The 12671-nt window shown below is 36.5% G+C and overlaps 1 protein-coding gene across 1 annotated transcript in view; it reads left to right on the top strand.

Moving 5' to 3' along the window:
- The first annotated feature begins 544 nt into the window (after nucleotides 1-544).
- Nucleotides 545-12671, top strand: part of LOC134528914 (calaxin) — a 36622-nt gene continuing 24495 nt past the window's right edge. Inside the window, exons 1-2 of the mRNA XM_063362581.1 lie at nucleotides 545-561; nucleotides 4916-5071. Coding sequence (XP_063218651.1) covers nucleotides 545-561; nucleotides 4916-5071 — 173 coding nt within the window. The remainder of the gene's footprint in view (nucleotides 562-4915; nucleotides 5072-12671) is intronic.

Below are 12671 nucleotides of genomic sequence, written 5' to 3'. Positions count from 1 at the left end.
CAGAAGAGGTATCCATTCCGCTCGGGGATACAACAAAATAATTTCAGTTAGTTCTCTATACTGGTCGATCTAGCACTCGCAGGATTATTATCCAAACCGTAATTCATGTAATTAACTGATTATTCTGTCACATTTCCTTAAAACCTACTCACTGCATGGCTTTAATTATTACCAAACATTGCCTGGAATACTTTATTCCAATTCGGCAGAAAATTTTCCCGACCTTTAATTGGCCAATTCTGTTACAGATTTAACAGTGTGTCATATTTCGTGACCCGGTGTATATTAATGGTTATTTAAACAAATAATAAATAGGCTCGAGGTAAAAGGTCTGTACATTGGATGAAATGATAAAAAAATATTGTAAATGGCTATTTAAATTATTAAGAACTCAAAAAATTGTTTATAAAATTGTTGTCTGTTTGTCTGGTTGTTCCAGTATCATTCGAAAACTACTTGACTGATTTTGGTGAAAACGTTTTAGTAGCAAGGTCTTTGGCTAAATTGAAGAAAGGCTATTTATAATTACAGAATTTCATCCATAATGGCGATGAAAAAGGGGTAAGTATCGTTTATAATGATTAATTATACCTCCGAAACTAATCAAGCAGGGTACCAGTAATAAACATAAGAAAAAAAACAATACACAATTTTACCATTTTGAAAAATTCAACCCCTAATTGGTGCAAAAGGGATAAATATGGTTTCAAGATTAAAAATTATGTCTACGAATTTAATCAAGCAAATAAAAGGTAATGGGTGGTTAAAAAAAATTCTTATTTCCGAATCTACTGGAGCTATGGGTACGAAATTAAGAACAAGCATATATAGTAACTAATTTTTTTTATATATTTTCTGGAATTCGAATTTTAAGGTTAGGAAAAGGTAGTGGGTTTGGTTTTATCATAAAATAAAAATTTTCTCCATAGCAATTAAAATTGTATGTAAGAAATTGAGCATCAATAACTTAAATAATTAATTAAATAGGATGCTTTTGCCATTTTTTGATATTTGACACAAAAACAGTGAAACGATAGTACGTTAGTTTTTATAGCAATAAATCATATATCCAAGCAAATTAGGATGGAGGTAAGAAACTGAGCGATAAAAGCGTAAATTATATGATTTAAAAGAATGTTTTTTACCTTTACAATTTTTATACAGTCGGCCGCAAAATAAGGTGGAAAAGCGGTCAATTTTCTTCATAAAAAATCGTATCTCTGAAGCTAATCAAGCGGGATGTAAGTAATGTAAGTGATGTATAAACATATAAAATCTACATAATTATTTTTACTACTTACTTGCTAAAGTTATAGGTAGGTACCTACTTATTAATTGGTAAAATATTGTAACTATGATTTTAACAGTAAAAAATATCTCCTGATTAAAATAAACTTAATTTAAGATATTGGGAGTAATAAATAAACATACCTTAAGCTACCTTCTCTTATTCAACATTCTCCGGAAATCAGCTCTTAAGTTGTAATATGGGCTAATATATATTTTTTTAAATAATAAAGTTATAGAATCCATTAAATCTGCATTGGCAAGATAAATTTAAATTAAATATAAATGTAAGTTTACTATAATTATTTTGGAATTCACATCTGTGGAAAAAGAAACGGGATGAGATTTGTTTTAATGGGTTTACGGATATTGCCATATTTATTTATATGAGAATTTTCTTTTGTGAAAAAGTGGAGAGGGGTAAAAATTTTGGGAATTTCATTTTAGTAATATTAAGAAAAAATAATAATCAACTAATATATGTTTGATAGTAAACTATGTATCTGTAATCTACATTTAAAATAAATTAGCAATTTTAAAAAAATAATTATATACTTACTAATATAATGGAGGTTTTTGTAATAACGTGAAATTGTTTAATCTAAGCTTTGATTGAACCATAATAAATGAAAGTGTAAGTGTAAGCGATGGTGTGAACTTAGGTAGTTTAAAAGAAATAGGCGCTTATTTAACCAATTTTTAAATTAAAAGAAAAAGTGTTAAGTGTGATTTCATCAAGGTAAAATATATTCTCGAACACAATAAAATAGGAGTTATAAAATCAGATACTTAACTTATTCATACTAAAAATAAAAAGGTATAGCATTACCACTTTAAAAAATATCATTCTTAAATGGTTTTGTTATTAATTAAATATTTTATGCACATAAATTATTTTGTCTATTTCTTTGATAAAAATGTTTGGAATCAATCACTTACTTTTATTTCATTGGTAAGATATCAGCAATACCCTGAGATTGTGCGAGCGAAGCCGCGTGATTTTAGCTAGTAGCTACATAATAAGTAGCCTACAACAAAATCTTAATATTACATAATTTAATAACATAGCTACCTAGTACAAATGACATTATTAATTTATAAAATAATAATTTAATATTATACAAATAATTAGTATACTAAGGTGTATGCAGGGCCGCAACTAAGGGGGGGGGGGGGGGGCCAAGCGGGGCATACGCCCCGGGCGCAAAGCTGTGGGGGCGCCGAAATCGCTTGCATTGTAATTCCTACTACAACTGGTAACTGGTAAAAAGTTTTTTAACTTGCATGCCAGGAATGTCTAATCTGATTTACAATACAACGTCTCAACATATTTATTTTAAAATACTCTGAGAAAAATGTTAAGTTCATCATTAACATAAAAAATTGTAAAGGGAGAAGTTAGAAAGTTTTAATGCGTCCTCTATACGAATACAGTACAATGTTGTCAGAGAGGGTGGTGCCACTGGCTGTGAGGAAGCAGTGGTGATTAATAGTGAATGCCTTAATATCCTGGTTTCAGGCTCTTCAAGCAATTAATGACAAGTTTAGCTTTTTAAATGGGAATAACATCTACAAAATGGAAGTTAAAGATTTGAAGAGTGCAGCCAATTGGTTGTCTGAAACATACAAAGATGACACCAATGGAGAAGAAATAGTTCAAGAAATGGAAAGTTTTAAACATACGCCTTGGCAGTTGATGACACTATGAAAACAGCATCTGCAGCGACCATTTTGAAGCTCATTCACGAACACAGAATTGAAGAAGGATATCCAAACCTTACCACAGCCCTTGAGATATTTCTTACTCTTCCTGTAACAGTTTCTTCAGGCGAAAGAAGTTTCAGCAAATTGAAAATTGTAAAAAATTATTTAAGAAATAGTATGAGGCAAGAAGACAGACTGTCGAATTTGAGCATTATTTCCATAGAACACAAGAGAGCATCCTCTATTTGCTATGATGATATCATCAAAATCTTTGCTGCAAAAAGGTATCGCAAGTTGAATTTGAATCTTTAAAATACATTTATAACGACAATTTAATGAACAAGTCTAGTGATTATACGGACTACTTTATGGACATAGTGGGTTCAAGCATGGAAGTTACAGTAGCACAGAAACTGTTTACATGTAGGTATGGAAAATGCTTAAATAGCACCATTTTTCCGTGGGAGGGCCCCCGGAGCCCCTGCTTTATTGGTGTGGTATGTGCAAAAAAAGAGGGGGGGGGGCAGTAGTGTAGCCAGGATTTGTGTATGGGAGGGGTTAAGAAGCATGGTCACCTCCCCCCCCCCTAATGAAAGCGGTGGGTCGTGGGGTCCTCCCCCGGAAAAATTTTAACTTTAAGGTGTAAAATAGTGCTTTTGAGCAGCTTTCGGTAATTAACTTTAAATATTGTAATGGTAAAAATATTATTAATTTTTTAATAAAAAATTGTTTGAGTGATGAAGTAAGAAATTAATTAAAGATATTTTAATCAATCCAAGTGCCTTGTTCAAGTCCACTCAGAATCATAAATCATGCTCGAAGCTCGACACTACAAAAAAAAAAGGAATAAAATTGGTTGGGTTTCGGCAGAACTGGCCTATTCCTGGAAACAATTAGCTTTAGCTTGAAGAGTTACATGACACCATGTCATCGTCTCAATTCTATATACACACAGCGATCCTTACACTTTTGGAAGCCCAGTCACCACCTGCTTATAATTACCGCGCTGGTTAAATACAATAGGTGTAAGATATTTGAAAACTTGGGACCCGTCACGGCGTCACAACCTTATAGCTTCTGCTCGCGACAGGGGTAGGGGAAGGGAAGGAGAATCGGTAGGGCTCGCTTACTCTTCCCCTCCAGTGCAGTGGCCGGTGATAGCAGTAAGACACCCAGGCTTTTAGCTAACCTGCTTTCAGATAAGAAAAGAAATGGTTCTAAGGGGGGGGGGGGGGGGTTAGAACCCCTAACACACCCCCCCCCCTGGCTTCGCCCCTGGGGGGAGGGGGGCGCATTAATTCATTCATGCCCCGGGTGCCAGATACACTAGTTGCGGCCCTGGGTGTATGTTTGCTTTGCTCTTATTTGTAGGTATAATGTGGATATAATAAAATTATACTATTCATAGAAAGTGTATGGTATTTTGAAACTTTGAAAGGTAATTAATATCAAAACACACGGAGTTTAAAATGAAAGATGAATATTTTACAATTTGGCGGACTGATTTATTGATAAGGCCATGTTCTATATTCATGTCCCCCATTTGATATTAATTTGTAATTCAATTTAAGCAAAATCCACTTTTATGACATGAGGCGTACATTAGTTGTAAAGGAATAGCAATGTTACAAAAGTGGTGAAACTAAATAAATTGTTATACCTACACAGCCAGATGGAAATGATTAGGGTGTATTTCTTGATTGATATGATGTTTGTGGGTTTTATTTTACCATTACGTAAATTTTAGTATTCCAACTACGTGGCTGTGTGTTGCAGTGAGCGCGGGCGACGGGGAGCGCGTGACTGCGCACGACAAGATGGCGGCGCCTGCGCACGACAAGATGGCGGCGGGCCTTGGAGGGGGGAGAGGGGCCGCGGCCGGGGAGGGAGTGGTAGGTGGAAGAGGGGGCGCGGCGCTCTTCAGGAGTCTGACGGTGTTCCTGGCAAGCGGCTGGAAGGCGTCGCTGCGCAGCGCCGCCGGCGGACGGGACATGGCCGAGGAGGTCGCCAAGGCGGGCAAGGCGGGCAAGTGCTCGCTCAAGCTTCTCGAGTCACTGCGAAAGCGCACCCACTTCACCAGGTGAGGCGCCCGTGTAATTTCAGTGTTTGGGTAGAGCTCCTGGCTGATTAGCCAAAGGTCCCGAGTACGATTTCCGGCCGGGTTTGGAATTTTTCGAACGTTTAAAAATTCCTTCCTAGGTTCAGGACTGGGCATTGTGTTGTCCCTTCACCATCATACTTCGGAAGGCAATGGTAATCCATCGCAGAATAGCTCAGCCTCAGGTGCGTCGCGTTATCTGGGCCTGATTCAAATCTTTATTTTGGACATTGCCAGCTTGCACTATATGTCATAGAGAAAACCTGAAGAACGGACAAAGAAATATTAATACAAAAACACACAGAAAACAAGTCAAAATCAATCGATGTTACAATTTTAATGCATAGACTCTACACAGAATTCCGCGGAAGGAATAATCATAAATAAATGTCACCGCACAGATGAACACAGTGGGTTTACAACAAGGCAGTTGCAATAAAAGACCAACAAATAATAACCGTAGATAATTCAGCGATAGACAGAGGAACCCAACTTTGATACAAAAAAAGATAATAATCAGCATGTTTTACCTTGATGATGGGAGCCGCAACTGTTTTGTATTGGGTAACCTATTTTGTTCGTCTGTGCTGTCGTTGTGTTGTCAGAATATCTGTTCAATTTTGTCGCTGGGTTCGCATGTACGTCGCTATATTGTCGGCGTGTGTCCAGATTATCTGAGGTCGTCTGTGTTGTGATATTGTTCTGACTAATCTTTCCCCAGAATTCTCTGCGCTGTCTATACATTTTATATTTGACATCGGCTGATTTTGGCTTGTTTTCTGTGTGTTTGTGTATTCATATTTTTTTGTCCGTTCTTCGGGAATTCTCTATGACATAGATACAGTGAAAATTAGCAATGACATATGTCCAAAATAGTGATTTAAAGCAATATTCCACATTGCAACAATTATTTAAAGAAAGTTATGGGCTACTACGCCCGATTAAATAACTGCTAAATATACCTATCTTAGTGGCGTCTGCTTACAAGAAACATCAAGAAAATATTAAGGTCACAATATTTATTCTGCCTCTTTAAATATTATTTTTGGAGAGTGAAGATGGCTAAAACAGGTGTTTTCAAAATTTATTTCGGTATAAACATGGCGTAACCGTATCTAAACAAAAAAAACTTTTCATTATTTCGACGTCCTACAGCCTTAGGTTCACCACTCTTAATTTAATTACTCTTTAGATGTGTTCATAGTTAAAAAAGTTACATTGGTCATGTGCACGGGATCTGACCGCTATTATTCCGTACCCACTGATTCAAAACCACACATAGTACGGTCGTGTGCATGGGGTAAGGTCGTGCGCATAGGAGGGAAATAAATATATATTTAATTTATGTTAAGGATGCTGGAGTAACCGCCAATGAATATAGAGTACGGAAGCATCTTGCGGGAGTTGGGAACTGTTTATGTGTATCTATCATGGTGGTGACATTTTTACGAGTTTTAATAGTAGGCCTACTCGGGTGATTTAATAAATTTATAATAAATCATGGCAATCTTGGTACAGTGTAATTTGTTTTGTAAATTAAACCGAAATATTTTTGTAAACGTACAGATATTTGTAAATTTGTACATTTACCTGCAAACAACTGTATCACTACAATATAGTGTTCACAGCAATACTGGGTTCGGATTTTGACTCGTGCATTTATTAGTTGCGTTTTTTTAGTATATACAATACTAAAATTGATTTATAAACAATTTCCTAAATATCTTTACATTATTAACTGTGCATATTAATAAGCAAGGTAATATAAAATAAAGTCAAATTGTTGAATATTCGATTATCTTTCCTTTGGTTTAAAAAAATGATTGAATGAAATATAAAATAAAAACGTATTTCATATATGCAAAAATAACCATAGCCATGTGCTGTACTTACAAAGTTGAAATATCTTTCTTGTAGTATTAAAAACTTTTTCTTGGCAACTGGTTTTGCAAAGGAACCTTTTGTAAAAGTAAATAATTTTTTTCTTTGTGATTAGCAATAAATATGAATAAAAATTCAAAAAATGTTTCTGAGTTTTTTAAACCTTTTTCACTAAAAATCGTAGATGACCTATCATAAGCTAAATGAATTGATATGTTAAAAAAACAGTGTTCACATGCTGATGGTCAGCTATCGCGCAAGAACCAGCAGATTGTAGCGATATTACTCTGCATCTTCATATAAAAATGACACAAGGAATATTTACTTATACATGAAGATTATTATTTGTAATTTTATCATTTTAAATAGTATTATCACCTACATCAGTTGAAAACATATAGGTATACGACTTACGGTTAAAAGTGATTTCCAAAGCTGGTACCAATACGTATTTGAAGGTAGAATTGAACAACATGTTTGTTGTAAATAATAGATCATCTGGTTTAAGTTTAATTGAATAAAGATCTACAACCATCATAAATTTTGTCGCTGTTGCAAAATGATTTCACTGAAATTATTGAGTGAAGTAACACGTCACAAAATTATGCGAAAATGATAGTGTTACCTCCAATTTTTCAATAAAATAATTTTGCGAAAGTGACAAAATTCATGTGATTGTAGAACTTCATTCCATCTATCAATCAATACAAACGCTCAGTGTTTTGTCTTAAATAAGTTCTCTATTATTGAAAATAAAGTAAAGTACAAGCAGTGCGCTGAACTGACCGAATGTGTCCACATGTTCGCAGGTAGCGAGAACAGGTTGAGTGTGGTTGTGTTCAGAGCAGGCCAGGGCAAGGCTGAGAGCTTTGAGAGCGCTCGTAACGAACGAGAAGCCTGCAAAGACGTTTACGAAACTCGTCTCCAGCTGAAGCAAGTTGCGTGCCAAACGTGGCGTGCATCCGCCCCACAAACTGTGACTGAGAATGCCAGCCTTCCCGCTATGTCAATGTGCGCACGCAGCAAGCAAGCTCTTGTTCTCAGATCTTCTCCCAACACACCATTGTATTCTTGTTTCGTGATAACATTCTCTTGTTTGTGTTTAAAAATTTGGAAATTTATTTTCTCAAATAATAATTTTTTTGTCAAATTCAGATGATAGCAGGTAATAATCTTGGAAATAAAATAAACATTGCACATTATTTTAATAAATACAATCTTCAAAAAATGCAATTAGATTTATTTTACATTCACCACACATGGTAGGGCATAATTTAACTATCCTTCGGGGCTCCTTTAAAGCAGGTGTCCTGATTTCAGTAGGCTGAATACACTGACTTTCATATAATGTGCCACGTTTTTGACAGTTGGTTTAGCAAAATTCAGAATGCCCATTGCATTATCAACTAATCATATATATAATCAATATATTTTTGAGTTTTCCATGATAATACTGTAATTATCGTGATTGTATTTTAACTCAGTTTTCTGGCATAGATTTTATAATACCTGTAATATGTAAGGCTGTATGAACTAATTTAAACCAATTAGCACGTGAACAAAAAATATTGTGCGTATACTTATGTACACGCTTCAAAAGTTAGGTATGTATGGCCTGTATAAGTAGCTACATCTGGTTTTAACTCACTAAAATATTTTTTACTAAAAATATACACAAAAATTTATTTTTTTTCTACTGCAGCTTTTAGTTTGACAAACAAACTGAAGGAATACTTACTAAAAATCAAAAATATTTAAAATGACCAAAAAGTTAATAAATAAGTGTATTTGAAGCCTTGCTTGTTCTAACACAATGGTTTTGCGTAATAAACTATTAGTATTTTTAAAGTGTACGCCAGGTTAGATTCGCTATCATAAAGTTTCATTTGGCAGACCAGTAGGCTTGGTACGTCCTTCGATGTTCACGACGATAGGAAATATACACAATGTAAATTTTTTAATTGAACAGAAATATTCGTGTAAATTAACAGTTATTTGTCAGTTTATACAATTACATTAAAACTGTATCACTACAAAATAGTGTTCGCAGTAACATTGGGTTCAAATTCTTACCCGGGTATTTATGCTTTGTGTTGTCCCAGTACCTCCCAACAGTTAAAGTTATTTGCAAACCATTCCCTGAATAGTTTTCCATAATTAAATGCGCACTTAATAAGCATGATACAATAAAATAAAGTCCAATTAATGAATATTTGATAATCTTTTCCATGGTTCAAAAACCTTTTTCGTAATAAATACTCAATATTATCTCGAAAAACGTATTTCATTTTTGCGAAAATAACCATTGCCTTGTGTTGTAAAAAGTTACAATATTTCTTGTAGAAGTAGGTATATACTATTTCTTGGCAGTTGGTTTCCAAAGGAATCTTTTGTAAAAGCACATAATTTTTTTTTGCCATGGTGATTTTTTGTTCATTTGCTCCTCATAACAATGTCTATTCCTCTTAATTTAACACTATTTCTCTATTTAACTTAATGTTCTGTCTTAAATATTTTCAACAGATATTTACTGAGTGTTATTTAATGGGTGTGAAAAGGCGCGCACGTGTTTGTAATTGTCATCGCGAATTTTTACAATTATTCCTCACTTTGTAAAGAATCTCTTGAAAATATTTGTGACAGAAACAACAAATGCACAACTTGGTATAATGTTAAATTTATGGACATAGCCCTTAACTAAAAGTAATGCCGAGAAAATGAAAAATAAATAAATAATAATAACATGGCGTGTGAGGACCTTCTGAGAAGTACAACTTCAAGAATCAGTGAAGTGATCGCCAAAGTGCCAGGGGTGTTTTGTCTCTGGAAGAGACTCGCAAACGCAGTTGGAGGACGCGAGCTGCCTGTGAGCGGGACTTGGCCGTCGGTTTGATCGAATGTCCCCGGCTGCCAGAAGGCAGGGCGCGCGCCGCCAGCCGCCGGGATCGATGCCAGAGGTCACATGGCGGGCCTGCAGTTTGACGGGCCGATAACACGATAGCTGTGCGTGCGGCCGTTCGTGTCTTCTCCCCGGCTTCAACTTTGTAACAGCTCATCATTGTGCTGTGCTTACGCTATGCGTTTCTGCCTTTTTTTTTTTGCTAAATATTCGTTCGACCGCTTTTCCCTAGAGCGCACAATGCAGGTCTCTCAAGAATCAAATGTTTTGACAACATATCTAGAATAAATCACTGATTATGAACTGGAAACCGCTCCGGTTCAACCGCATAGTGCTACACCGTCCTGAACCTAATAAATGATTTTTTTTCTAGAATTAATCATGAAATTTAAAGTTAGTAGTATATAATAGTATTTCCTGCGCCAGGCTTCAGGCTGTGGTGTGTGGTGAGGTCAATGACAGACCGACCACTGACGGCACGGCGGCCATTTTAGACTCAAAAATTCCTCAAAAGTGAACAAAATGACTCAAAATGACTCAAAATTTCTCTTTTCGAACGAAAAATTCCCGTTTCGAGGGAAAATTTACCATTTTCAGTCCTTAAACATACCAGCGGCTAGAAATGTCCATATAGAGGCTTAAGCATCCATGTCTACAGCCTTCGATAAGCCTGTGACGTCATCATGGAATATGACGTCACCGTTGCAATTTACGTTACGTTCGCCATCTTGAAAATCTTGTTCGATACAATTTTTAACTAACTGCTTTAAATCGTCAGAAGTGTAAATTAAAGCTGCCGATATCTTGAAAGCACACTTCTTCATTTTGTCCTCGAACGGATATGGTTTACCATATATGCAGTCCAACCACAAGTTATATTTTAGAGGTCCGTATGTAGTAATCGTTGATAATGTTCTGCCTGATAACGTCAAGAAAAGTACGGAGTCTTTCGACTCACTAAACGTTTTAGATAATACCTAGTAGTCTTCCAACATACCACGAAATGCGGATTTCGCCAAGTGGAATCCATTATCACTTACCTGTAATGTACCAAGCACATTCCTGTTTAGTTTCATATCCAGGTGTCATCGCAATCGGTTGCTGCCCATCTGCTTGTGTGCTTGCACACATACGAGTCTCCAACCGAAAACGAGGAGTTGAAATGTCTGCAGGTAGTTCCACAGTAGGCACATAGACTTCACCTTTACAGCTTTTCGCGTGTCGTCTCAAATTGTCAATATAATTGAACCAAACATGGTACTTATCGCAGCTAAACTTCATACGAGATGGATTATTCATGCATTACTACCCTCATGTCTTCGTTCGTCATGGACAAATGCAAACGACATATCGCAGTTGCTGCAAGGATGTCTAGTCGACGAAAACGATCCTGTCAGCACTAACCGGATACTGATGTTGCTGCAATTGTACCAATTCCCGGTGCACTTTTATGCACATCGATACATTGTTGTTGCGGCGAAACCTTTACTTTTTGCCGAACAGCAGGGCAATTGCATGTCATCAAGTGTTTTTTCGACTTATCATTTCTTGTAAATTGCTTGCGACACTTTTTACAGCTAAAAATTTTGCGAGAAAGATTATTAGCTCATTCTCTCTTCTCGTGTCGACAAGCATTACTGTTCGAAAATATTTTGTCACAGTAACAGGATCGATGCTAGTTAGTTGTTGACAAATCACCAGCCATGGAAGTCTCCTTCGATGGCGAAACTTCATTCATTGATGTTTCCTCTGTAGTTAGACTGCAGACATTAAAGTCTCTTCTGCTGGTGAAACCACACCTGCTGAAGTCTCCTTTAATGTTGTCGGTAACGATGATTCGCATTTCATTGAGTTCTGCGCAGTTGTTTGGGACGAGTCCAACGGGATTTGCGTCACTGTAGACGTCACTGCCATCTAGGTCTTCACTACCATGTACCATCGTGGTCTCCGTCGGCGTCGCTGCCATCAGGTTCTTCTCCGTCGATGGTAAACTGTACACAGAGCTCGACTTTGGAACAGCAACTTAATATCAGGTAACGTACTAAAGAGTGTGCCGATTTGCACTGCACAGTTGTCAGAGAACGACTGAAAATCCTGCTATCTGGCACTAGATAATGTACCCGCGACCACTCGAATAATATGCTAGTCAAAACACGATACATTTACATTAAAACTCGAGTAAAAACAACATTCAAAAAAGGAAACTCACTCAAAAAAATAAAGGAAGCATATTTGGAAGCTCATTAAAAAGGAAGCACATTTGGAAGCTCGTTGTGAAAATGAAGTAACTTTTGTTTTATCATAATAAAACTCATCTATCCATAGCAAACAAAGCTGGGCGTAAGAATCTTAGCATAAATAACATACAGTCGGGAACACAAGAACGTAGGACCCCTATCCCCTGAATGCACATCGATGTACAAGTCTAAATTTCACAATCTTAACAAACACCTGATGCACTAAGATGCACCGGAGGAATAATGCACTCGAATTTTTCTCGCTATAGACGAGTCTAGCGGTGTCGTAACACGTTCTTCCCGACACAAAATGCTACCAAAGATGTCTAGACGTTGCACACAGGTGAGACAACTGTTGCACATAAGTTTCGGTGCATGTCATATCGCAAAACTTGAACTCGTAACATAACGTTGCGATCGTAGCAGGCTGGTGAGCTTCTCGTACCTGCTCCCAGACCTTTGCTACTTCACGTTAAGTTATCTTGAAACGTTACACATCGTAAATAGAAACAATAGGCAAGTTTCCTTGTGGGCAAGGCGTGAGTCTGTGTATGTGTGTGTCTGT

Source organism: Bacillus rossius, chromosome 2 (genome assembly GCF_032445375.1).
Source record: "Bacillus rossius redtenbacheri isolate Brsri chromosome 2, Brsri_v3, whole genome shotgun sequence".
Lineage (NCBI taxonomy): Eukaryota > Metazoa > Arthropoda > Insecta > Phasmatodea > Bacillidae > Bacillus > Bacillus rossius.
This window is presented reverse-complemented; position numbering and strand designations above follow the sequence as displayed.